The sequence below is a fragment of the Xyrauchen texanus genome, chromosome 4, assembly GCF_025860055.1.
Source record: "Xyrauchen texanus isolate HMW12.3.18 chromosome 4, RBS_HiC_50CHRs, whole genome shotgun sequence".
Taxonomy (NCBI): domain Eukaryota; kingdom Metazoa; phylum Chordata; class Actinopteri; order Cypriniformes; family Catostomidae; genus Xyrauchen; species Xyrauchen texanus.
This window is the reverse complement of record NC_068279.1, coordinates 11975540-12002736: the sequence shown is the minus strand read 5'-3', so window position 1 is coordinate 12002736 and position 27197 is coordinate 11975540. Positions and strand designations below refer to the sequence as shown.

Genomic DNA, 27197 nt, shown 5'->3' with positions numbered 1-27197 from the left:
CTAAATGTAGCCTAAATGACGTAAAAGTTATTTTTATATGACGTAAAAAAAAAACTAACTTCGAATGTAGCGTCTAGGTTTAGAAGTTAGAAGTCAACAAATGTATTATTAGAGGTTCCCGCCACACCTATACCGCTCATTTTTACAGGTCCCCAATCAGTGGGCGGTGAAAATCAAAACGTCACATGAACTCCAGTCACTTGGAAAGATGAAGCCGCTTTGAAAGTATCCCAATGCGCTGCTGTACGGAAACGCGTTTGAGATCATGAACGGAAAATAAACTAGTGATTCTACGTATAAGACGAAAACGACTGAAAGGTCTTTCATCTTTACGGGTGAGGTGCTTTTCCTATCAATGACTTCTGATTGCTTTTCCTAATGCAGAGATGGAGAGATTGCAGATCCATTTTAAACGGAAAAGTTGGACATTTTTGTAAATGTTACTCAACTGTTACCGTATTTTTACTTACTAGTTACCTCAAAAGCGGAATAAGTCTCTTGACAAATGCAGCTCTGGCAAATGTTTTGAATAGTGTAATTCAAACCAGAAAATCACCTTTAAAGAAGTCCAGAACTTCCTCTTCCCATTGGACCTCATTATCTCCAAATCAGATTGTTGTTTGTATCCACATTCAGCATTTACCTGGACCTGTTTGACATGCACAGATCCGTTATGCAACATGCTTGTGTCCTCCTACCTTCTCTGAGTTTGTAATTTTACAGTGATTGCAATGGAAACTCTTTGGATCACTTAAATTTTCCCCACAACCTCGTGCTTTAGCATTATCTAGAGATGGACCACAGCTGTTTGGCTCCTTGGAGATTCAGAAGGAAGGATTTCAATGAGAAGGAAGGAAGTCCAAATTTTTCCCAACGCTTATCTACTTCTATTCTGTGTAGATAAAATGGCCCTTTTCACTGTCTGTTCTATTGTTCATTAGGTCTACATTTTACATGCTCTGATGCACCACCAGTATATCCTTCTTATTCCCAATACACAGAGAGATTACACAGGGCATCACACTCCCACATGGTCAGAGCTGATCAAATCCTCTCCTCTGTTTTCACTCTCAGTGGTAATAATGGGCTGTACTGGAGAGAAGCCTTAGTTTTTGGAGCTGGGTCAGAGGCTCTACTGTAGCCACAATTTGGATAGAGCTTGCCATGCCTGTGGCAGTGACTGTGGGGCTTTGTGTTAGATTTTCCACCGCCCGCTTAAGCAAACAGAAGGGGCAAACGAAAACTTACATACTGAACAGAGCACAGCTTAAGGAGAGCGTGAGAAAGCCTGCATCAGTATCATTGGTGTAATCTTTGTTAACAATCATGGGAGAATATTTGTGGTGTAAGAAGAGATATTTGTTAGTGGTTAGACATAAATGCAGGGCCGTAGCTTATGGGGTGAAAGGTGGTAACGATTCTAGGGTCCCAAAGTTCCAGGGGGCACAACGACACATTTGAAACTATTTTTTTTTATGATAAGGGGCCTAGAGCAATATACAGTCAAGGGGGTCCAGAATTCCTTTCTTCGGCCCTGCTTAAATGCTCTCAGATGGGATTTCTAGAAAAGAGTTTATGCTTTAGGATTGACTCAAACATGCATGTACAGAACTTGTTGTTGTTGTTGTTGAGATGAGCTGAATCACAGAGACCTGGAAGACAACACAACTCTAGATCATTTATTACTCGAATGTCGTTCCAAACATTAAAGGGATAGTTCACCCAAAAATGATGTTTTAGAAGAATATCTCAGCTCTGTAGGTCCATACAATGCAAGTGAATGGTGATCAGACCTTTGCAGCTCAAAAAAAAAAAAAAAAAAAAATCACGTATAGGAAACCTAAGTAATCCATAAGACTCCAGTGTATAAATCCATATCATCATACCAATATGATTGGTGTGGGTTGGAAACAGATACAAAATGTATGTCATTTTTAAACTCTAAATCTCCACTTTAACTTTCACATTTACGTTTAGTTTCACGTTCACATCTGAATATTTAAATTAAATATTGTTCTGGTTCTCACCCACACCTATTATATTGCTTGAAGACTTGGATTTAACCACTGGAGTCATATGGATTACTTTTGTTTCCCTTATGTGATTTTTGGAGCTACAAAGGTCTGCTCACCATTCACATACATTGTAAGGACCTACAGAGCTGCGATATTTTATCTAAAAATCTTTGTGTTCTGCTGAAAAAAGGAATTCATACACATCTGGAATTGCATGAGGGTGAGTAAATCATAAGAGCATGTTTGGGTGAACTGTCACACTGTATAACGGGAGAAATATATATGAAAAAAGTCACTACATTTTGTCATCGATAATAGGCAAACTAAAAGAGTCCTGTTTGCCCAGTAAGTATAAATTAGCCTTTAGAAAGCTTTGTTTGAGCCCCCATGATACTTCCTGGGTCCCCTGTGGAAGTTAGTATTATAGGACTGCACATATGATACAAGGCAATGAGTGATGTCAATAATGTATGTATTTCTGCTCAATTTTGTGCAAAGATTTAAAGTGCAGAAGCTATTGAACACTTCCAATACTAGTGAGATACTCTATAGTACATTCTTGTGGTTTATCTTGTCAAACATAAAATTATATGATTAACATACCAATGTTAGGAAGAAAAGAATGTTCTAACAAATATGTATTTTAGTGTATTTTAGTTTTAGATGGTATATAAAATAGTACATAATATCGATATAATGATTTCACACTTCAGCATATTTAAACTTGCTGCATCGCATTCAGACACAGTTTGGAGATACACAAAAACAAATAGCATAAATTGTAACTGACATGAAACACCAAGATTGAATGCAAACAAATTAGATTTGAGAGTTACGGCGGGAATAGCAACATATAACAACGTGACACTCACACAACATGTTGGCACCGTTAGTGTGAGTAAATAATGACAGAATTTTCCCATTTCTTTAATTTAATGCAACATCAGCAATAGTCATTCTATGATGATGTCATTGTTTCATTTCCTCAGAATTTGAGACTTGTAGATAAATGGATGCACAAATAGAGGAATTTCCCCTTGAACTGGGGAGAGAATGGAACAGAGGGAATGTGAATCATGTCTGTTCAGGAAAATGAGGGAATCAGTTTAGGATAGAGATGAGTACCACAATGGATTGTGACATGCAGACAGTGGGTCTGGAGCAGGGCATGCTTTTGTGTGTTTAGGTTGGTGGGGAGGGGATATGAGGGATGAATAATGTGATGTTTTTTTAAGCTTTGACCAAGTGTCTTAATTCACTTGATTACATCACGGGGCACTAGAATTGACTTATTTGCCTAATTGTTCCTTCAGGGAAAAAATGTAATGATTGCAAACCTGTTTTCAACTTGTTTTAGATTAAAATGCATTTTTGTTACATCATGATAGTTCTGCAGATCACAACATTAGATACTGATGGTGTCAAAATCCTAAACGCAATCTAGAACACAAGCAACCAGGATAGGCAAACCACAGTTGACAATGAATGAACACTTAGAATTGCGTGTGGGCTGACAAGATTTCGCAAAGAAAGTTCTGATTAAGTATTTGTACATTTAAAAAGAAATACAAACCAGATGTGAATTTCAGAAATTTTGGGAATGGGAGTGTGTTGGGAAATTGGAACTGCAGGCATGGATCTTATAACACTTACAGTTCTTGTTGAGCACCAGTGTAACAGGCCTGTTGTTTTAAGGAAGAGTTCACCCAGACATTCTCTTATAATTTACTCACCCTCATACAATTCCAGATGTTTATGACTTCCTTTCTTCAGCAGAACACTAACGAAGATTTTTAGATAAAATATCACAGCTGTGTAGGTCCATACAATGCAAGTGAATGGTGATCAGACCTTTGTAGCTCCGAAAATCACATAATGGAAACACAAGTAAACAATATGTCTTGGAGTGGTTAACTCCGTGTCATCAGAAGCTTTATAATAGTTGTGGGTGATAAACAGATCAAAATATACATCTTACATGTACATCTGGGATGACATGAGGGTGAATAAATGCTGAGAGAAATTTCATTGTCAGGTGAAATAACCCTTTAAGCTCTGATATCATCATCTGCTTGTTTCTGTTGTGTTTTTTTTTTTTCAGCTTTGTTTAGGCCCCTGTTGGTCCCCTGACATTTATCGGGTCCCCTGAGAAGGAATTTGTATTGAAGAACTGCGCACAGGATTCAAGGCAATGAGTGAAGTAAATAATGTTTCTGTGAATTTTTTATTTTTTGCTAATATTCAAAGTGCTGAAGCTATTAATCACTTCCAATATTAGTGAGATTCTAGTAAATTTTTTGGTTTATTTTGGCCTAAGAATGAATGATACATTCAATGCAAGAAGGAATAAAAAGTTTAAAACAAATATGTATTGGGGTGTATTTTAGCTTTACATTTTAAATAATATAAAGTGCCTGAAAGTTTTTCTCAAGGCATATTTTTTCTGGACTGGGTGACAGCAGCACAGATACCAATTTGGAATGCCCAATTCCCACTACTTTTGTTTTGGTGGCGTGGTTCCTCACCTCAATTCTGGTGGCGGAGGACAAGTCTCAGGTGCCTCTGCTTCTGAGACAGTTAATCCATGTATCTTATCACGTGGCTCATCGTGCATGACACCACGTAGACTCCCAGCATGTGGATGCTCATGCTACACTCCGCGATCCATGCACAATTTATCATGCACCCCATTGAGAGCGAGAACCACTAATTGCGATCACGAGGAGGTTACCCCATATGACTCTACCCTCCCTAGCAACCAGGCCAATTTGTTTGCTTAGGAGACCTGGCTGGAGTCACTCAGCACGCCCTGGATTTGAACTCGCGACTCCAGGGGTAGTAGTCAGCATCAATACTCGCTGAGCTACACAGGCCCCTAAAATTTTTCATTTTTAATATTTAAAATTTGAACATGCTTAATGCAGCTCATTTGGAGGTGGCACAGATCTTCCTCAGCCACCTCACTTGATTTAAAAAAAAAAAAAAAAAAAAAGGTTTATGAAATCTGTACGTTAATGGTTTGGGCTGAAATATTTATAGACTTGTAATATTTAGGGTTAGGGTTTTAGAATAAACCCTAACCAGAATGTTTGAGGAAAATCAATACAATTCTGCCTTGCTAGCACTGTAATGATGCAACAAAATGTATCTAGCAGAATTATAGAATAGAAGCAAATTAGAATAGCAGAGTAGAAGGCTTTCAGAAGGACATAATGCTTTTGATTCACAGCCCAAAGTTACAGCAGATGTTTGGTAAGCGACCTCACTACCGATGCCAACTCTTACGTAGAGTACATAGACATACAACTTAAGAAAGTACAAAAAGAAGGAAGTCATTAGACTCTAAATGTAATCAATGATGTATGTCATGAACATTTCTGTAAGCTCTGTAAGTCTTCATGACTGCAGTCTAGCCACATGTTTTGTTTGTATGTACTATAAAAGTTAATTGTTTTTGCATTGTTACCCAGGTTGTTCTTGATTGCAACAACAGTCACACACAAAATGGAGAAATATAATAAAAATGTATTGAAAATCAGTCAGTCGAGCTTCATTGAGGGAAACAAAGTTGTAAATTAACAAAAACTTTCAAATATCACATGGAGCTATCAAAGCAAATGAGCACAAAACAAACATCCATGACTCTGGAAGACCAGATTTAGTTGCCTGGAAGAAGAATAGAAAGTTTAAAAGAAATATGTATTGTATTGTTTTGTAGTTTTATATAGTATATAAAATAGTATATATTAAAGTATATTATATAATATACAAAACGATATAGTACCATGAAGTGCCTAAAAGCTTTTCTCAAGCTGTCTTTATACTGGAAAGGTAACAAATCTGCATCTGAACACTTCTGCAACAATTCCATAGGAGTTATTTCTGGAATGCATCTTCATAGTCAGTGGGCATGCTGGATTAAATGATTTCATAGATTTGACAGTCCAGTGCAGCTTGATTCCAGGAGCGTTAGTTCTGGAATGCATCTCTCCTGCAGAGTTTTTGGAGATTAAATTTTGTTCATGCTAAGTATAATTGGTCAAGTTAAATTGAGGGATGCTTGTCAAGAATTGTATCCAATGTCCAGATTCTCATCGTTTGTTTTTCTTTATCATAGCTTTTCTTTTTTAGAGAGGATAGTAGAGCAAGGACAGGAAAAGATGTGAAGAGAGATGGAGAACAGCATCGGGAATGTTGTAAGCCTTATTCAAAATTATGTCAGACATATGATCACAAAATTTGAATATGTCGGAGCGCATTGGCCATGCTGCACAGCTTCCAAAATCTCGAACATCTCCAAATTCGAAATTAACCTCCAGCTTTTATACCAGCCCGATTGTGTCATCTTTGCACCATCTTTTGTCATGTGTCATATCTTTTTTTAAAGCAGCCAAACCGATTAACCGTACGATATTTCGTCATTTTGCGATTTCAAGTAACCATGTCCTCTTGGCAGTCTAACAAATGAGTTACCTCTCCTGTGTCAATTCCAAACTCTAGTCTTTTTTTTTAAATTATTATTATCATTTAAATAATTTGAGTACATATTGTGTAAAATTGGTGTTAATTTCAGTCCAGCAATCTTTTGTACATCTAATTTGCTGTCATTTAATTGTATCATGTATAAATTGGCATTATATGTGTCACCATGTTCTGTAGATATCAGCATTAACATGCGTCACTGAAAAACCCAATCTCAGTACAACTCCCTAACTTTTCTTGTGGTACCTGTTTCTCATTCAATTCTTGTCATTCCTGCAGGGTTTCTCTGCTTCTACTCTACTAAGGCGCAATCGTTTGGCCATGACAGAGTCTGACATGTCCATGCTATCCAGGAGTGCTACCCAGGACTCATCAGTGGTTAAGGGCACTTCAGCAGATGGGGATCCTAACTTCCCCATGTCTTCTCTGGCAGAACTACTGGAGAATGATGATGGACCACAACCAACCCAAGATTTACCCCAGGATGCAGTTCGATCTGGGCAACAGGGTGAAAGCAAGCAGAACATGCGGATAAGATTCCCAGGGGCCTTTAAAAAGGCTGTTCCTAACCCCATGGACCTTCTGGAGTCCACCATATCAGATTATCCAGTGGCACCTGGCCCAAAGAAGGCTCCAATGGACTCCCTCTTTGACTATGGCACGTGTAGAGAGGTTAACAACCAGAAAAAATGGAGGAAGAAGCTTCCACGGGGGTGAGAGACAATAGCATCTTTCTTTTTGGTTATATTGTTTAAGGACTTTTTGATAGACGATTTGATGATAGATGATACTTTATTTTCCACCACTCCAGGGTTGCCAACTCTCACGCATCTGGCGTGACACTCACGCATTCAGCCTCAATCTCACGGTGAGGCTGAATGCGTGAGTGTCACACCAGATGCGTGAGAGTTGGCAACCCTGCCACTCTGGCTTCTCACAAATATAAACAAGAACAACAGTCCCAAAAATCGCATTGTACTACATAGGATCAAATACATAAAATGTCTTATCACATAAATGATCACATAAGAGAATCACAAATCTGTAAGGATAATAATTAAATGGTTTGAAATCATAGCTCTAACTTGGTTTAAAAAGTGGTGGGACATTATTCATGAATATTAGGTTATGTGCAGATAATATAAAATAATCTTTTACTGTTATGATAAATAGTTATTCTCAATGACCAATTCAAGCACTCTAATAAATATTTCACATAATTAATTTGATAACTTGATCCATACATCTAACACTGTCAGCAGCACTAGGATTTTGTTAGTCACTGGATAAATACAAAGATCAGTAAGGCATGAGCCAGAATAACTCATTGTCTCAAGGTAAACTTTTCGCCTCCAATGCTGGATCATCACTTATTATAACTAGGGCTGCAAGCATCACCGTGACAACTGTGCCACTGGCTGTTCTGCACGTGATGTTAACATATCAACCTACATAAAAGAACTTCTAAATATATTCCTGAAATAATGCCTTTTAATAAGCATAATGAAGTATTAGATCTTTTGTTATTGGGTTGTGGATTATTTAGCGGGACGTATAAATGTTCTGTTTAGAGACTTCTTGATTTTGCGCATTGTCATGTTAACGGCATTGTTCACAAGCTACGTATATAGCGTGCAACTAAAGCCAAATGCGCACCACGTCTAGGTGTATCAACTACATGTCCATTCGTCCCAGACTGAAATTACAATTCCTAAATTCCTTCACAAACTCATGCGCAGGAGAGTTTATTCGTGAAAACATGTCAACAAACAACATGAAATAAAGGGCTCTCGCCCATGTGATCTTGGACTCGAGCTGTGTTGTGCATTCGCTGCCTTCATTGATTCACAGATTTTTAAGTTAGAACATTATATTAATGTTGTTGATATGGCTGATTAATCTCATATATAGACTATACATATATAAGATGCTTTTGAAAATATGTTAGACTATTAAAAAGCTCTTCTGTTTACTGGGGCTCACGCACAGGGCAATCCTCACAACAAGGCCACATGTCAAGGTCTGGGTAGATAGGATGGTAAGCGTACAGTCAGTTCTAGTAGTCAACGTTGAATACAGGAGAAATGGGCAGAAGTACAGACCTGAGCGATTTTGACAAGAACCAAATTGTTATAGCCAGACGACTGGGTCAGAGCATCTCTGAAACGGCAAGGCTTGTGGGAAATGTTTTTATTATGGTTACGGGAGGAATGTGTCACAACACACAGTGCATCGCACCTTGCTGCGTATGAGGCTGTGAAGCCGCAGACTGGTCTGAGTGCCCACAATGACCCCTGTCCACCGTCGAAAGCGCCTTCAGTGGGCACGCAAGCGCTGGAACTGGACCTTGGAACAGTGGAAGAAGGTCACCTGGTCCGATGAGTCCCGTTTTCTTTTATATCATGTGAACGGCTGTGTATCATTGCAGACCAGGTACCCCCCTTCATGCCAATGGTATTCCCTGATGGCATTGGCCCCTTTCAGCAGGATAATGCACCCTGCCACACTGCACACATTGTTCGGGAGTGGTTTGAGGAACACGATGAAGAGTTCACAATCCGATTGAGCATCTGTGGGATATGTTGCACCCACAAGTTCAAAGACAAAATATTTGTGTGGATATTTCTGAATGATTTTGGTAACTTCAAAAATGTTACTTTAATAAATCAGGGAACTAGATTAGGGAATATTGCAAGCCAGAATCAAACCTGCATCACCCAATTGAGCATCATGGCTCATTGTGTTGTGCACGTGTACTAATTGCTTGGCCATGGCTAAAATGCTTCTAATTAGGTCGACTAACAAACAGTGACGGTGTCGAGCATCCCTTAAGTGTATACATTCACTTTCAAGAATGTTAAAACAGAAGGGTGCACAGTATTTACCGTGTGACAAAGTGCAGGCTGAGGTCTGTTTAGTGTTATGATAATACTGCTGTTTTGACAATGATGGTAGTCGTGAAATGTTCCACAGTTAAAATGTTGTGGAGTTATGTGTTCAGTAAAGAAAAGCCAAATAGAATACATCATCAGTGAAGAATCTTCTTGCTTTGTTTCTTTTATGAATCTATGGTCAGATATCCTCTGAAGTGCCACCTTTGTTCAAATTATGTTCCATGTGGCAGACCGTCAACTAATGATTTTACACTGTACATGATGCTGCACAGTGGGGCAACTGAATGTTTGTCATTGTTTCCATTGAAGCTTTTGGAGTAATGTTTATGTTGAGGTCATTATGCCAGTTCAGTTTTTCCCCCAGTACTGAGACTTATGTAACACCAGGACTTCGGTGTGGTGAGGTTCAAACCAGTTAGGGTGGCTTCTCAAAACAACACTAAGTGTACATGCTACAGTTTAACAGTCTTTTTTTGTCATTGTACAGGTGCACCCATACATGCAAAAGAACGAACACAATTCTATATTTGTAATGCAAATAATGTGTCAAACTGAAGTCACAAGGTTTTAACAGAAGTTCATTTAAAATCCTTCATCTACCCCTGCAGAAAAGCAGAGATTGAGATGTCATGTGATGAGGGATCCCCAGACCCCCCAGTTCTTAAAGTCTTCAATCGCTGGCTGTTGTTTGAAGCTGTATCTCGAGCAGATCGGAGAGCTCTGGATGGTCTATTGCAATACCTACAGTCACATGAAAAGAGGCTAACAGATGAGGAGTTCAAAGGTACATTGTGGAAATGGTTTAGTCTGTAAGAGTGGTGTTATGTGTATGGGTGTGGGTTTAAGTGTATGGCTATGGGTTTAATTTTGGGTAACTTCCCAGAATACAAACAGAAAAATAAACAAATAATAATTTCTCAATTGTTTTTAGTTTGTCCTATTTTAGTAAGACAATTTAAGATTATTTGGTCATTCTTGTTTTTTTCCATTCTTTACTTGCCCCCAACCGCTTATATCGCCTAAATTGGTTTGCTGGTCACAGCTTCTTTTAAACTGGTTTAGTTGCTCTTCCATTAACCCAGTCAAATTGGTGTTCCGCTGGTTTATCTAATGACCAGCTGATCTCTGACCAAACCACCTTGAAGTGGAAATGTTATTAAATCAGCTACAGTGACCCTGCTTGATGGAGCCAGATTGTACTTCCTGCCTTATTAGTTTGAGTGAAACTTTAACAGAGAGCAGTAAGAAATCGCAACAAACTGTCACAAATGGAATGTTTGAGGACATCAGACACACAACTTGAGAATCTCAGGCTAAATTTAAACACAGAAAAAGATCTTAGTTGACCCCGGAAGGGAGTGGATGAGATTTTAGCTGCTAGAGGAGACTTCCAAAAACTCCATAGACTTGTTTAGCCATGTTTAGTGACAAGAATATCATAGATATGGGTGGGTTCTTTGACCAGTAAGTAACCACCAAGCAAAGCCCTGGAAACCTCCAAGAATAGCAATCCACATAGCAATGCCCTGGTACTGTAGATACTGACAAAATACTAGCATCATAGCGGAGAGTTTTGGAAAAGCAAGAACCACCACAACAAATCTTTTTGATATTTCATGTATTCCTTCTAGAGCTTTCTACGGGGAAAACGTGCCTGCCAAAAGCACTGCTGAATCTGCACAATGGTCAGAATGACACCATCCCTATGTTGATGGACATCGCAGAACAGACAGGAAACCTTAGAGAATTCATCAACACGCCCTTCAGAGATGTCTATTACAGGGGTGAGTCCGCCAACCACTAAAGACTCTCCAGATTCATAACTCATGCAAAAAAATTAAGCTGTTCAGGACAGTTTTCAAACATAATTTTCTGCATTCAACAATAAGGATGACCTGGGTTCAGTGGGCACATGATGTTACTTGTCTGATTGGACCAGTGCTACGCTAACTCTTTCTTACAGTCGCTGATATGTGTATTTGGTGTGCTACATTTGGTATTCTGTGATTTATTAAACATTGTTTCAAATTCTACTTATTTAATTATGTCACTAATTAAATATTATGTGGCTAATATCAATGTACTTTTTTGTAAAAATTGGTAGAATATCTTTGCATAGTCTTGAAAGCATAAATTAGAATCAAATGTCAATTATTAAGGTATCACTAATGTGTTGCACCATACACTATTGCAATCCAACAAAAGTTTAGGAATTTACACTCACCAAGCACTGTATTAGGAACACTATGGTCCAAATTAAGTGTCCAACATGGTCTTCTGCTTTTGTAGCCCAGCCACCTCAAGGTTTGATGTGTTTTCCATTCTGAGATGCTATTCTGCTCACTACAGTTGTACAGAGTGGTTATCTGAGTTACTGTAGCCTTTCTGTCAGCTTGAAACAGTCTGGTCATTCTCCGTTGACCTCTCTCATCACCATGGAGCTTCCGTCTGCAGAACTGGTGCTCACTGGATGTTTTTAGTTTTTGGAACCATTCTGAGTAGGGATGTGCATGAAATATTGCACGAGTGCAATAATTATTAGAATAGTAAAAATACTATTTGAATATCGCAAACTTTGCTTTGCTGGCCATATATACTGTGAGATGCATGTTAAATCCTGAACACACAAACTAAAACTGGAAGTTATAACAGAATGCACTGGGTGGCGCTTTTGTGTGTGGACACAAGTTGATCACATTTATTCAGCAAACGGTTCTGTCACTCAGTACGTTCAGATGGACACCAGAAAAGTGGGTTATTGTGAGAATGTGGCTTACTGTGAGAAAGCTGGGTTCCTGTTTAAATGTACTTGATAAGTGGTGTACACTTTACTCTCATATATGTGCAGCTTGTCAGGAAGCACCATCCCCGTAGCAAAGTAATCCCCATGACACTGCTGTAAACAACAAACATGGCATCCGAGAAAGACTATGCTAGCTGAGGTAAGGGACATTCCATCATTTGGAATGTCGGAGTGGTGGTGGTGTAGTGGTCTAAGCACCATAACTGGTAATCTGGTAATCAGAAGGATGCTGGTTTGAGCCCCACAGCCACCACCATTGTGTCCTTGAGGAAGGCACTTAACTCCAGGTTGCTCCAGGGGGATTGTCCCTGTAATAAGGGCTCTGTAAGTCGCTTTGGATAAAAGCGTCTGCCAAATGCATAAATGTAAATCATTTAAACTGGTGTGTATGAGTATAGTTTACTGAGCACGTGGATATGCCTTTTTTTTTCTCAATTAAAGATACAACATAAACATGATATACAACATAAACATGATAACTATCATATGCAGTGTATTTATACTCATCATGTACGTTAACTGCGTCAGTGTACTTCATTAGCGGTTTCGTTTTCTTTGCTTTGCGTGAGCTTAAATGCTTTCAATCTATTCTTTTTTTATTTCCACGCATTGCTTGTTTTATATATATATATAAAAAACACAGGACATGATATAAGCTTGTTTTGATTATAATTAGAAGCTTGTTTTTTTAATGGTGATGCAACCTTTATGACTAAAAAAAATATATTTTACAACATCACTTTCTCATTAATTACCTTAATTTAAATAATAGAATATTCAAATATTTGTTTTTTATGAGCTTAAATATTCGAATACCAAATTATTGATGAATGCCTATCCCTAATTCTGAGTAAACACTAGAGACTGTTGTGTGTGAAAATCCCAGGAGATCAGCAGTTACAGAAATACTCAAACCAGCCCGTCTGTCACCAGCAATCATGCCACGGTCGAAATCACAGAAATTATTTTCCTGATTCTGATGGTTGATGTGAATATAAACTAAAGCTCCTGACCCATATCTGCATGATTATTTATGCATTGTACTGCTGCCACACAATTTGCTGATTTGATTTTTGCATGAATATGTAGGTGTACAGGTGTTCCTAATAAAGTGCTCGAAGAGTGTATAGATGTAATTGATTTACTGTACATTACAGATGCATAATTTCCAGCTCTTATTGCAAATTAAAAATTACAAATAATGTTTAGTGACAAAAAAATATAATAATAATTATAATTATATATATATATATATATTTATTTATTTAATTTAATACATTTTTTTGTGTGGTGGTGCCAGTGAAAATGTAAGGAGGGCAAATAAACTAACATTAAATCTGAGCGCTTCAGGGTGGATCCATGAGAGATTATTGCAAAATAAGGTGGAGTTTCAAATTTTTGCCTTTGACTGAGCTTAGTGTTAATGAAAACCCAAAGTTGGTTTTCAGTTTCCTGCAGTCTCCAACCTATTTTGTACACTGAGTCCTCACACATAGTTGCATTGATGCCGTTCCTCTGTGGCCTGTCTGTGTTTAGGCCTGGACAATATGTTATTTTGGTTTGCCAGTACCACACCCAATGAAATATTGCATACATTTCCCTCTAATGCAAAAAAAGTTGTCAGATTTGTGCCAAATCAGTTACTGCACATGCTCAGACATATTGAGCTGTGGTGCTAATTTGGGCATTACAAGTTTGAGTCCTGCTCATCCGATCTTGATTGTCTGTATCAAATAAACAGTAGCAAAAAGCCACAAATAAAATATAAAACAATTTATATTCATTCATATGTTCTGGCTATAGACCTAATTTTAATAAATTTGTATCCTTCACAGACATGTCGGCATTATGTTGTGATGGCATTATTGGGACATTTTTGCATCTATACTGGGAAATTATACTCAAATTACCACCATACATGATCTAACAGCAGTCTTTGTGTAGTCTACCTCTCTAGTGAATTTCCTTAGGATATAATCACTCAGAAATTGGCTGCATTTGTTTGACTGTGCTGCATTTATTTCAGACCTCTAGACAGAAAAGTGTAGACAATAAATCAGATCGTCTAATTCTGTCTGTCAACAAATTTCCGTGTGCAGACCCATTGCTAAAATGCACTGGATCACTCTGGGGTGGACTGGAACTAAAAAGTGGGCCTGGACATTCTGGCCCAGAGCAACCCACCAAACTAAAATCACTAAAAATAAGTACTTTATAGATCAGACAAATAACATGTCTGAATTTATTTCCCCCAAAATACAGAAGTTAGGTTAAAGTGTATATGAATGTACAAGGGAAAGTGTGTATTTTAGGTGCTGTGACAAATCAGCATAAAGATCTTAATCACCTTTCAACTTTTTTGTAGAAGTGCAAATAAACTATTGTCTGAGTTAATATAAGATTGTGGAAACAAGTATAATAATTATATATTATATATGTATATATAGCTATACAAGATCATAAAATGTGGTTAAAAATAGTTAGATGAAGAAAGTGTCACAGAGCAGGACACTGATGTCAGTGCTTAAAATGTCATGTCAATTATTCGCATAACTGTGTAAATGTTTATTAAAAAAACATTTGGCCACAATATGTACATATATATATCAAAATATATGTAAAAATAAATAATCATACATTTTAAAGTGTAGATCTTTGCAGATATTTTATGCTCATATTTTCACTCACTGAGAGTTCGTTGCATCTTTATGTCTGCAGTGTTTGAATTCCTACCCCAGATTATTCTTGAGAAAAAGAGAAATGCTCAATGCTTTGACAAGCGCTGTTTCTGCTTTCCTTTAAACAAAGACTCAAATACCCACAAAGTAATATTTTTCATTGCTCGCTGAAGTGTAAGTCATTTTAAAATAAAAGTCATTATATTATTTCAAAATAAAAGCCATTGAATTGGCTTGTCTTGCAGAGTTTATAAAATGTTCTCTTTGTTGTGAAGTCCACACGGGCATATTTGAGCCTAGGGCGGCCGCCTATATCGCCTGTAGTATGGGGCAGTAATTGCGCAGCAGCGAGCTGGCCCAAATCACTCAGCGACCCACTGGGAAATGCCCAGTGCTCCCTATGGCCAGTACGCCCCTGGAATCACAAATATTAAATCAAGAGAATTTCCATTCTCCACAGTACTGTCAATTAAGAGAAATAAACACTTTCATAACCTGTTAATTTTGAGGTTAATAAATAGACTGATAGCTTTATTGTTGTATAATTGTATAAAAATTAGAACGATGTCTGTTAGTTTAAAGCCTTACGGTACCTTTTTTCTAAAAGGTGATTTATTATTTGTATTGAGTGTGTGTATAATATAAATATTTAAATATAATTATTGTTTTGTAAATGTGCATAGTGGACACAGGGCAACCTATACAAACAGATGACAGATATGGGTCACTTCTACACAGCATGTACCTCATTTAATAATATCTAATAATATTCTGCTGCATCCCACTGCTTTTTGTGATAAGATACATATCACAGATATAATTGTTTGTGTACCATTACATAACAGTTTGTTTGGTTTCTTCTGGTCAATGTATTGTCATATGTTGTTAGTTTTACTGCTTATCTGATACTGAACTGGCATCTTTATTTATACTGAAACTATGCCGTGTCTGTAGGTCAGACAGCACTACATATTGCCATAGAGCGCCGTTGCAAACAGTATGTGGAGCTGCTGGTGGAGAAAGGGGCAGATGTCCATGCACAGGCCAGGGGCAGATTCTTCCAACCTAGAGAGGAGGGAGGATATTTCTACTTTGGTAAGTGTTTTTTTTTTTTTTAATCTTTAGAATGTAAATCCTTAAAATAAAGTACTGTGGCTAATATGATAGCATCAGATGGCAATATCATGCACCGATTGTTGAGATAAGGGACAAAACATGTCCTACATTCAAAGGTCTTATAAATTATAAAAATTCATAATAATAAATATACTGAATAAGTTAAATCTAACGTAAATGTGTATGCTTATATTTTAAAATAACTTCTTATGTATTTGTTTTAAATGCATGCTCTCTACTTGAAAGCACATGTAATTAAACCTGTCCTCAGCAAGAGGTCACAACGATAAACTTCCAAACAAAGTAATTCATAAACTCATAAATATCAAATGAATGTTAGGGATCTGTAAGATATCAAACAATACATAAAGTAAACTTTAAATTAAATTTTGAATAAATCAGACAATGTCATGGTCAGATATAACTAGGAGGACCCCTTTTCCATTTCCTGCTCATTATGGATGTAACAGTAGGACACGTGGTCTGGTAAGTTTTATAATTTATTATATTTGATACAAGCAATGTTTAATGTCTGCAGTCACAGTTTAACATGTCAACTCCGTCATCCCAATATGATCATTTCTGTTAAGAATTGTGAAATAATTCTGGCATTTTTGTTTAGGTCATAGAGGCAGCTTCAACTGACAAAGCACATGCTTAATATGGAAAAAAATATTCAGTTTTCTCAACTCCATCAGAAGTTTCAGAATAGTGTGAAAACAGAAAAACATTTATAGAATGTATTTTATCACTTAACTCCTTTACTGAACACCATTATTAGATAAAGACTTTACACTGTTGTTGGATGGATCAAATTAAAATAGCATGCTTTTTGTGTTGACACAAAATCTAATTAGATAAAACGTGAATAAATGTAAATTTAATAAAGTGCTTTTTATAAAAACCTGTTCCCTTACATAGACCTTTGTCTACAAAAATATCTATTTAAATTAATTTAATGTTAAAAAATAAAAACTCAACGTATTTTGTCCCTTATCTCAAGAATCAGTGCATGGTACTGTTTAGCATGTATCATGTTATTTATTTATAAGGTACTCCAAGTAATTTCAAAGAATATCACGATTCTAGTGGTAGACTGATATATCGGTTTTACAGATTAATCCGTGTTATCAATCAATAGTTGGTTTTTGGAACCATTGTTACCTGCAAAAATCTATGGTGATAGTTGCTGATCATTTTTGTTGCCGATTATTTCAAGTCCCGGGTGTGTTTCAGGCTTTTTTTAATAATTAAAAGTCCTGCGTTATGCATCAAATCTTTTTTTTTTCTGGTTACTTTGGGGATTTTGGTTGAACATTAAAATGGATCTGGAATATTATTCATTTAGGACTTTTTGTCTGTGCCCATCATAGAAAGGAAAGAATAAGAAACTTTTTTTTTTTTTACATTATTTCAGTCCGTTTTAATAAAAAATTGGCTGATTAAACGGTTTTTGGTTTTCCACCACCTTAGTTATCATATCGGTGAAATACACGATCGGTACTACCATGGCACTTGTCCAAAAAACTCGGGATTACCGCGGTATCGTGTCCAAATTAACCTAATGGTTCCATGGCACATTTTGGTACTTTTTGTTTGTGAAAGTCAAGAACCTTTTTTACATGTAGTGTAGCTCTTACTCTGGATACATTGCTGTTTTGTCTTTTTAAAATTATATTGGTACATGACATGGCTAATTGATATTGAATATTTTCTTTCAGGATATTGTTTAGGGTATGATTTTATGCTGTATTGGTATCAAAAGCACATCCAGTCCACTCTGTTCTTTTACATGCTTATTACATGCATTTGCTCCTATTATGAGACATCTGTTCCAATAATATGAGGCTAACCTCATTACAAGCTGGAGCCTTTCATCCCAAAGTGGCTCAGTTCGTATTGTGTGGAAAGCCCCCCTTTCCTGTTTTATCAGTTTCTTGCTCCCTTGCTAACAGATTAAAGAGATTGAAGCGATTTTCTAAAGAGCTTGACCTCCAATGCTTCTCTGTGAGGCAGTTAGGAGTCGAAAATAGCTTTGCCAGTGAATAACCAATATGGCACATGACATTTGGAACCCCAACAGTATCCATGGTAACATGAGGTGATTTTTTTTTCCTAAACTCACTCCCTTGTGCTTTGGTTGACATAAGTGAGGATTAGACAGTTTCTGTATTCATGAAATGTTCAGCTGTGAGCAAAATAGTTTATGGAGCTTTGAAGAAAATCAACAAGACATTATGTCACAAATAAAATAAGTGTGGCTGTATTAAGGGTGTAAGAGAGTGAAAGGGCCCTCTGTGTTTGCAATGGAAAATACAGTTAAATAGGCCCTGTGTTTGGACAGATTGGAGGCCCTGTGAGGACTTGACATTTCCTCTTCATCTGCCTTACATAATTCTGCCCCCTGTTGAGGAGATTGTGATACTACAGCTCTGTCAGACTACTGACCCTGGAATCCAATTTTTATTAAAGACCTTTCTTAAAGATGCACTCTTTAAGAGTTTTTTCCCCATTAAAAAAAGGTTTATTGTAATTTTGAAACATGTATAAAATAGTCATATCAGTTATCTCAGAAAAGCTGTTTTATTCTACATGGGGCAGGGGTTTTTTCTTCATATGTGCTGCCATTTTATATATCACATGACCAGCTGAATACTACTCGCTTAATATCAGTAACAGTCTTGTTATTAGACACTTTTACTCTTGGATTAAATTAATCATGGCTGATTGTGAATAGTGAATTTCTGCAATGACATCTGTAAATGCAAACTATTGATTTTGAGTGATGCTGCATCTGCAACACTAGGTATGCAACGCTCCGATACTGAAGATTTTACACAGTTTGGGAATCTGTCCGACAAGCCCAATCCAAATCCAATACTATGTGCAAGTCATCAATGTTACTGTCAAGCTCCAAAAATAACATAAAAGAACCAATAAAACACCATTTCATATGACTTGTGCATTTTATTCAAAGCCACTTGAAGACATGCAATAGCTCTGTGAATCACAAAAGGCTGTGTTTAATAAGTAAATATATAGTATGCGCAGCGCCAGCGCGTTAGTGAATGACGCTGCTCTGTTTACACACACACACACAGCGGCTATTTTTATGTTGATTGTATTTACAAGTTCTTGTATAATTAGTTTATCCTTCCACAAATGGAATCATACATCAGTGGTTCACAAACAATTAGGTTTTTTTTTCACTCCCCTTATCGCCCCAATTTGGAATGCCCCAATTCCTGATGTGCTCTTAAGTCCTCGTGGTGGCATAGTGACTCGACTCAACCTGGGTGGCGGAAGATGAATCTCAAATGCCTCTGCATCTGAGACATTCAAACAACACATCACTTGGCTTGTTGAGCACGTTACCACGGAGACGTAGCGCGTGTGGAGGCTTCATGCTATTCTCAGCGGCATCCACGGACAACTCACCATGCGCCCCACAAAGACCAAGAACTACACATTATAGTAACCACAAGTAGGTTACCCCATGTAACTCTACCTTCCCTAGCAACCAGGCCAATTTGGTTGCTTAGGAGATCTGGCTGGAGTCAAAACTATTATGATTTTAAAATCAAAAAGGGAATTTTTTTTTACTTTTCTCAAATTTTAAACAAACTAAAAATCTCAAAACAAGACTTTTGCTTTGGGGCTGATTGAAAGGTGCAAAACTATTTTAATATAATCCGAGGATGACAGAATAGGATTATCTTTTCTGGTGCCCTGCCAGAAGTCCCCATCTCTCTTTTATTCACCTGCAAATAATTTTCATTTGAATTAGACACGGCTGTCAGTGTTTAATCCCCCTTGATCTGAGCATGAAGGGAGTCATTTGCTGTGGAGCTTTCTAGTGACGTGAGCACAAACCTGAGAGCACTGACATCTAGTGTGATTTAGCAGTCACGCTAACCATTCTCTGAGCGCATGCAAATCAACGAAAGGGAAGCGTTTCAATAAGCAGTGACTTGAAAATTATCTGTCACCCGTGGCAACAGCTCACTTTCTAGTCTCTGTTTGGTTTTCCTGTTTGAAAGGGGTTCTCATAAGACAAGCACTAATTGAGTACCGGATCCCAATAGTGACATTTAGATCAAAGCATCATTTGTTATGCAGGCCCTACGAAATACGGTTTGACTTTTAGTGGGTAATTGTTTTTCCTCATAGTGCTATTTGTTTAGGTAACTATGGAAATTGATGAAAAAATGTATATCTGTTTAATAGCTGGGCTGAGATCTTAAAGAACATGGCAGTCTAGAACAATGCCTGCTTAAAACACCACCATAGCTGCTCACCAGCTTTTGTTGTGTTTTTGAAACTGGTGTCCTAACCAGACTTATTAACTAGCTAAAAGAAGAAAGCTAGATTGCACTATTTTCTTATTTTTTCTTGGTCTACACGGTAGACTTGCTGGCAATGATTAATCAGTTAGACCAGCACTAACCAGCCTAAACATAAACTGCAAGTATTGTTCCTCAGAGATTACCTGCACTGACAGTCTTTTGTTGTTGTGGTTTTCATTGGTCATGTTAGCTTTTTGTTTCTACCAATAGACTACTCCTATGCTATTTTTAAATGATAATTTTTGTTCCAACCATATTGTCAAATTCAGTCGGTTACTGTATCCATTAAATTGCCATTGTTATAATCACAAATGTATTTGTTTTTTCAGGTGAGCTGCCCCTCTCACTAGCAGCTTGTACCAACCAACCAGACATGGTGCATTACCTGACTGAGAATGCCAACAAGACGGCAGATCTGCGAAGACAGGACTCCCGGGGAAACACAGTCCTGCATGCCCTGGTTCATATTGCAGACAACACTCGGGACAACACACGTTTTGTCACTAAAATGTATGACTTACTGCTTACTAAATGTGCCAAACTCTACCCAGACGGCAACCTGGAGAATGTGCTCAATAATGATGGCATGTCCCCTCTTATGATGGCCGCTAAGCTTGGGAAAATTGGGGTAGGAGCCTGTATCTTTATATATGTTCTGCTTTCAAAACTATTTTTGGGAGAGTGTGACAGGAAGTGGAAATATATTAATGGCAGATAAGTCATAGTAAACTATAGTCAACTGTTTTTCCTCCTCTTTAGGTGTTCCAGCACATAATTCGGAGAGAGATCAAAGATGAGGAAGCTCGTCACCTCTCCCGGAAGTTTAAGGACTGGGCCTATGGACCCGTGTACTCAAACCTCTATGATCTGTCCTCCCTGGATACCTGTGGAGAAGAAGTCTCTGTTCTGGAGATTCTTGTCTACAACAGCCGGATTGAGGTGAGAGAGAAAATTGGAAATATAGAAGGTTTGTTGTACAGTATGTAGAAGGATTGCTACATATTTCGTGGTGTTACACAAAGTGGTGGGTGCTACGGTGCTATATACTTTTTCTATTGTTGTGTATAGATAAAGCTCAGGGCTGGTAACAAGCCCCATAAGGAGCAAGCCTTGGGCAATCAATTACAGGGGATTGCACCTGTAAGATGTATACTGGAAGTTGCTTAGATAAAAGGCTCTGCTATATGACTAACAAATATGTTCAAGTAGTTGTGAATGTATAGAAGGGCATAAATTTAAATCATACATACAGTATACTACAGACATGTCAATAAATCAAAAAACGGTTCACAAGTTATTCATTGTTTGATTGAACAATGAAGTAAAGGAGAGCATGGCTGCCTCAGTGTTGTAAACTCTCTAAACTCTATCTTTTCTAACCTCAGAATCGCCATGAGATGCTGGCAGTGGAACCCATTAATGAGCTGCTGAGGGCCAAGTGGCAGAAGTTTGCTGCTGTGACCTTCTACATCAGTGTGTTTTCCTACCTTTTTACCATGGTCGTCTTCACTCTTGTGGCCTACTATCGCCCATCAGTGGGAAAAGTGAGTACAGTGAATGTTGGTGTGCATGTTTATCGTATTCTGGGAATACACTGGTCTCCTAAGGTTTTTGTGCTTTCACAGCCCCCTTACTCCTACAATACTACAGAAGACAAGCTGCGTTTGGCAGGAGAGATAATAACCGTGGCATCTGGAGTCTTTTTCTTTGTAACAAACGTAAGATTTACATACAGTACAGTACACTATCACCTAATATTTGTTTTGAAGAGCACACTCTACTCTTAGCTAGCTGAAAGACCACCAGTATAGGTTTCCTGTATCCTTGCACCCAAGTTCACTCTCACATTCTTTTTGTTTTCTTGTGGTTGTCCTGTCTTCTCACTTCAGCTTGCACAAAATATCTTTTAGCAGAGTTTCTTGGTCTTCTCCCCTGATCTAGATTAAGGACCTTTTCCTGAAGAAGTGCCCCGGGGTTAATTCCTTATTTATTGATGGATCCTTTCAACTCCTCTAGTAAGACACCCTAACCCGTTCTTTGTGTCTTCCTTTACTGACTATGTCTTCCCCTAAGGCCATTTTCTCCCTCTTTTAATTGAGCTGTCTAATTAATTCTACAACCCCTTTCTTGGTATGTGTTAATAGTTAATCGCTTTGCATAAAAACAGCACTATCTAAGCAAAGATGACTGCAGTTCACATATATGTTTATGTTAATTATAATTAATATATGGCATTGTTAAACCGCCACATCATTTTACATTTAAAAAGCAAATCTAACATATTGAAACAGCCTTGCTTAGTAAGAATCAAAGTTGAACCCAATGAAATGGTATTAGACCGACTTTCGTGTAAGAACAAAATAAAGCCATCAGAGACCATAGTATGTTTACTCATCTACAGTATATTGAGCTGATGATCATTTATTAGTGGTCAACAGTATATTTTTTTTATCTACTTTTCTCCCAATTTGGAATGCCTAATTCCTACTACTTAGTATGTCCTCACGGTGGCGTGGTTGTTCACCTCAATCCCGTTGGCGGAGGACAAGTCTCAGTTGCCTCCGCTTCCGAGACTGTCAATCCGTGTATCTTATCATGTAGCTTGTCGTGCATGACACCGCAGAGACTCCGCATGTGGATGCTACTCTCCACGATCCACACACAACTTGCCATGCGCCCCATTAAGAGCGAGAACCACTAATCGCAACCATGAGGAGGTTACCCCATGTGACTACCCTCCGAAGCAACCAGGACAATTTGGTTGCTTAAGAGACCTGGCGAACTCATGACTCCAGGGGTGGTAGTCAGCATCAATACTCGCTGAGCTACCCAGGCCCCCAGCGGTCAACAGTATTAACTGTAAGCAAATGGACCCCTTATGATGTACTGAATGAAAAATACATTCCCTGGTGGCTTTTCTGTTGCATAGCTTCATCTACTCTGTGTTGGTGCTGGTGGCTGCAGTGCTGTACTTGTCAGGAATTGAGGCCTACGTGTCTGTGATGGTGTTTGCTCTAGCACTAGGTTGGATGAACACCCTCTATTTCACCAGAGGCCTTAAACTCACTGGAACCTACAGCATCATGATTCAGAAGGTATGAAAAGACCAGGTTGGGGACCAGTTCCATTTAATTTGTCATTTTAAATTTAACATCTGATATTATATTTTATTATCTTGAACTAGTATATTGAACTACACCTCTGCTTGTTAAGTTAAACAGAATGTCATCTTAGCTGACCATAACAAGCTGCCATCTGCAGTAATGACAACATCCATGAGAGTGTAGTGTACAATATATTTAATAAATGCTGCTGGGAACTACATAAAACTTTTGAAATAGCTTGCTCATTTGCTTTCCTCTCATATTGTCAGTGTAATTGAAAGATTGTCATAAGCACTCTATTTGGTTATTTTTTTCAGATTCTAATCAAAGATTTGTTCCGGTTCTTGCTGGTGTATGTGCTCTTCATGATTGGCTATGCATCAGGTATTGTGTACAGTTTTAATTTCTGTTCATGCCTTCATCCAATTAACAGTCAGAGTTTGTCTGCTATACACTGAACAGACATTGTTATTGCTTTCATGAAAAGGTCAAACATGTGAAACATGTAGTCAAATTGACGGAGCTGCATGGGCGGAAGTGGGAAAATTCATATTAATTAGTGACTGATCATTTCAACTTGCATTCGGCAACAGCATTAGTTTCACTGCTGACCATCTGTCCTGATGAGGAGACATGCAAGGATGCATGCCCCAAATATCCAGAATGCCGAGATACGAACACCTTCAGTGAATTCCTGTTGGACCTGTTTAAGCTGACCATAGGCATTGGAGAGCTGGACGACATGCTCAAAGGCGCACAGTACCCCGCCGTCTTCCTCATTCTCCTAGTCACCTATATTATTCTTACCTTCGTCCTGTTACTCAACATGTTAATTGCTTTGATGGGGGAGACAGTGGGACAAGTGTCCAAAGAGAGCAAGGAGATCTGGAAACTACAGGTGAGTGGTATACTAAAAGGCTGACTGTTGTGGTCTGAAGTAAAGATGAAAAATATAGTATTAAAATTAATTGGTCACTTAAAGGATTAGGTCACACTAAATTGAAAATGTTGTTACCATTTGCCCATGCCATTCCAACCCTGTATTATTTTCTTCTGTGAAACACAAAAATGACGTTAGGCAGAATGGCCATGCTCCATTTTCCATGCAATGAAAGTGGATGTTTTCATACTGCCCTAAAAAATACAAAAAGCACCATATACTGATCGACAAACTTTTTATAGCAATTAAAAAAATTCCTGAAGTCTCCAAACCCCTTTGTCACTTCCCTTTTGTTTGCTTCAGTGGGCAACCACTATCCTTGACATTGAGCGTTCCTTCCCTGTGTGTCTACGGAGGTCCTTCCGTGTTGGAGAGATGGTGACTGTGGGCAAGAACTTGGATGGAATACCAGACAAACGTTGGTGCTTCAGGTACTGCATAGCTACAATCTCTGCTTTTACAATTACAGCCAAACATATTTGTCATTTTTCCCAGTGTAATGGCATTCTTTCTTCATGCTCTAGAGTTGACGAAGTAAAGTGGTCCCACTGGAATCAAAATCTGGGGATCATAAATGAGGATCCTGGCCAGAAAGACCATTACGAACACACGCAGGGAGGGCGAGGTCTTCGAAGAGGTTTGTATGATACACATACGCTCATAAATGAACGGACTTACAAAATCTAACAAATGCAATTTATTTCCATTGCACCAACAGATCGCTGGTCCACGGTCGTCCCAAGAGTGGTTGATCTGAATAGGGGCTCCAGAGACCATGTTCTAGAGATGGAGCCTCTCACGGGTAGACACAGACACAAGTCTGAAAGCTAAAGCAGGACAATAGAGGGCCACAAACCCTTGAAACTGTTTTTATAGAGGAATTCTGTATTTTCTTTAAGATGTCAGAATTTCGAGAGTTTTTAAATAAATATCTATATATCATGAGTTTGAAATGTTTCCTGTTATTTTTTTATGCTAGTGATGATCAGTTTTGCATGTATATTTGGGCCCATGAGACACTCACGGACACTTTTGTAAATCTGAAATGTGTTAAAATAATCCAGTGTTGTGTTTTCATAGAGTGCATTAAATATTTTAAAACAGAGCTTTTTTTTAATTAGACTAGTGCAGGAAAACACCGAACAGTCCACAAGGCCTGGGTGTCGAGACATGTTAGCGTTGCTCTACTCTGTTGCTTTCTACTGACAAATCAAACAAAGTGCTAAAAGGTTTGGTTTTAATCAGTAATTATGCCAAATTACCTCAGTTTAATGTGCCGTGTGATAACCATCAGTGTGATCTTTATAATTTGGTTAAAATGTTCTTTGTGGTTATATGGCCCACCCATGATGGCGAAGACAAATGTGGTGTTTTTTTATTTTGCCTTTGGCTTTGTTTTGTAATAAAGGTCATGTGGAAAGCAGATGTGGCACCCACACAAGGAATGTGCACAATGCCAGAATATTAACACTATAATTTAGAGTAGCCCATACAAAGGGACAAAACAAAAACTACCTTAACCTTCATTTTCTGTTCTGTATGTATACAGTTGAAGTCCGTTTACATACACTTAGGCTCTGGGAAAATCAGAAGAAATTTGTGGACCTCCACAAGTCTGGTTCATCCTTTGGAACAATTTCTAAATGCCTGACAGTACTGTACAAATAATAGTACGCAAGTATAAACACCATTGGACCAAGCAGCCATCATACCACTCAGGAAGGAGACACATTCTGTCTCCTAGAGATGAACGTAGTTTGGTGCGAAAAGTGCAAATCAATCCCAGAAAAAGATCAAAGGACCTTGTGAAGATGCTGAAGGAAACAGGTAGACAAGTATCTATATCCACAGTAAAAGGAGTCCTATATTGACATAACCTAAAAGGCTGCTCAGTAAGGGAGAAACCTCTGCTCCAAAACCACCATATAAAAGCCAGACTACAATTTGCAAGTGCACATGGGGACAAAGATCTTATGTTTTGGAGAAATGTCCTCTGGTCCAATGAAACTAAAATTTAACAGTTTTGCCATAATGACCATTGTTATATTTGGAGGGAAAACAGTGATGCTTGCAAGTATGCTTGAAGAACACCATACCAACAATGAAGCATAGGGGTGGCAGCATCGTGTTGTGGGGGTGATTTGCTGCAGGAGGGACTGGTGCACTACACAAAATAGATGGCATCATGAGAAAGGAAAATTATGTGGATATATTGAAGCAACATCTCAAGACATCAGGAAATTAAAGCTCCATCTCAAATGGGTCTTCCAAATGGGCAATGGCCCCAAGCATACCTCCAAAGTTGTGGCAAAATGGCTTAAGGACAACAAAGTCAAGGTATTGGAGAGGCCATCACAAAGCCATGACCTCAATCTGATAGAAAATTTGTGGGCAGAACTGAAAAAGCATGTGCACGCAAGGAGGCCTAAAAACCTGACTCGGTTACACCAGTTCTGTCTGGAGGAATGGGCCAAAAATCCAGCATCTTATGGTGAGAAGCTTGTGGAAGGCTACCCAAAAAGTTTGACCAAAGTTAAACAATTTAAAGGCAATGCTACCAAATATGTTAACTTCTGACCTACTGAGAATGTAATGAAATAAATAAATGCTAAAATAAATAATTCTCTACTATTATTCTGACATCTAATTTTTTTTTTCTTCTCCCCTTTTCTCCCCAATTTGGAATGCCCAGATCCCAATCCCCTCTAAGTCCTTGTGGTAGCGTAGTGACTCACCCCAATTCAAGTGGTGGAGGTTGAATCTCAGTTGCCTCCACGTCTGAGACCGTCAATCCATGCATCTTATCATGTGGCTTGTTG

At 38.2% G+C, this 27197-nt stretch overlaps 1 protein-coding gene across 2 annotated transcripts; it reads left to right on the top strand.

Moving 5' to 3' along the window:
- Positions 1-203: 203 nt before the first annotated feature.
- Positions 204-25316, top strand: LOC127639917 (transient receptor potential cation channel subfamily V member 4-like). Of its 2 annotated transcripts, XM_052122256.1 has the most exons (18): positions 204-335; positions 4117-4215; positions 6147-6211; positions 6777-7210; positions 10000-10175; positions 11023-11175; positions 15827-15967; positions 20664-20962; positions 21094-21273; positions 21720-21878; positions 21960-22052; positions 22276-22349; positions 23264-23429; positions 23756-23822; positions 24032-24336; positions 24682-24809; positions 24903-25015; positions 25097-25316. In XM_052122256.1, the coding sequence occupies exons 3-18, from the start codon at positions 6188-6190 to the stop codon at positions 25207-25209; spliced, it is 2625 nt and encodes an 874-aa protein (XP_051978216.1). In that variant the 5' UTR covers positions 204-335; positions 4117-4215; positions 6147-6187; the 3' UTR covers positions 25210-25316. The 2 variants fall into 2 exon arrangements, with proteins under 2 accessions (XP_051978216.1, XP_051978225.1); XM_052122265.1 differs by lacking the exon at positions 6147-6211.
- The last annotated feature ends 1881 nt before the right edge of the window (positions 25317-27197 follow it).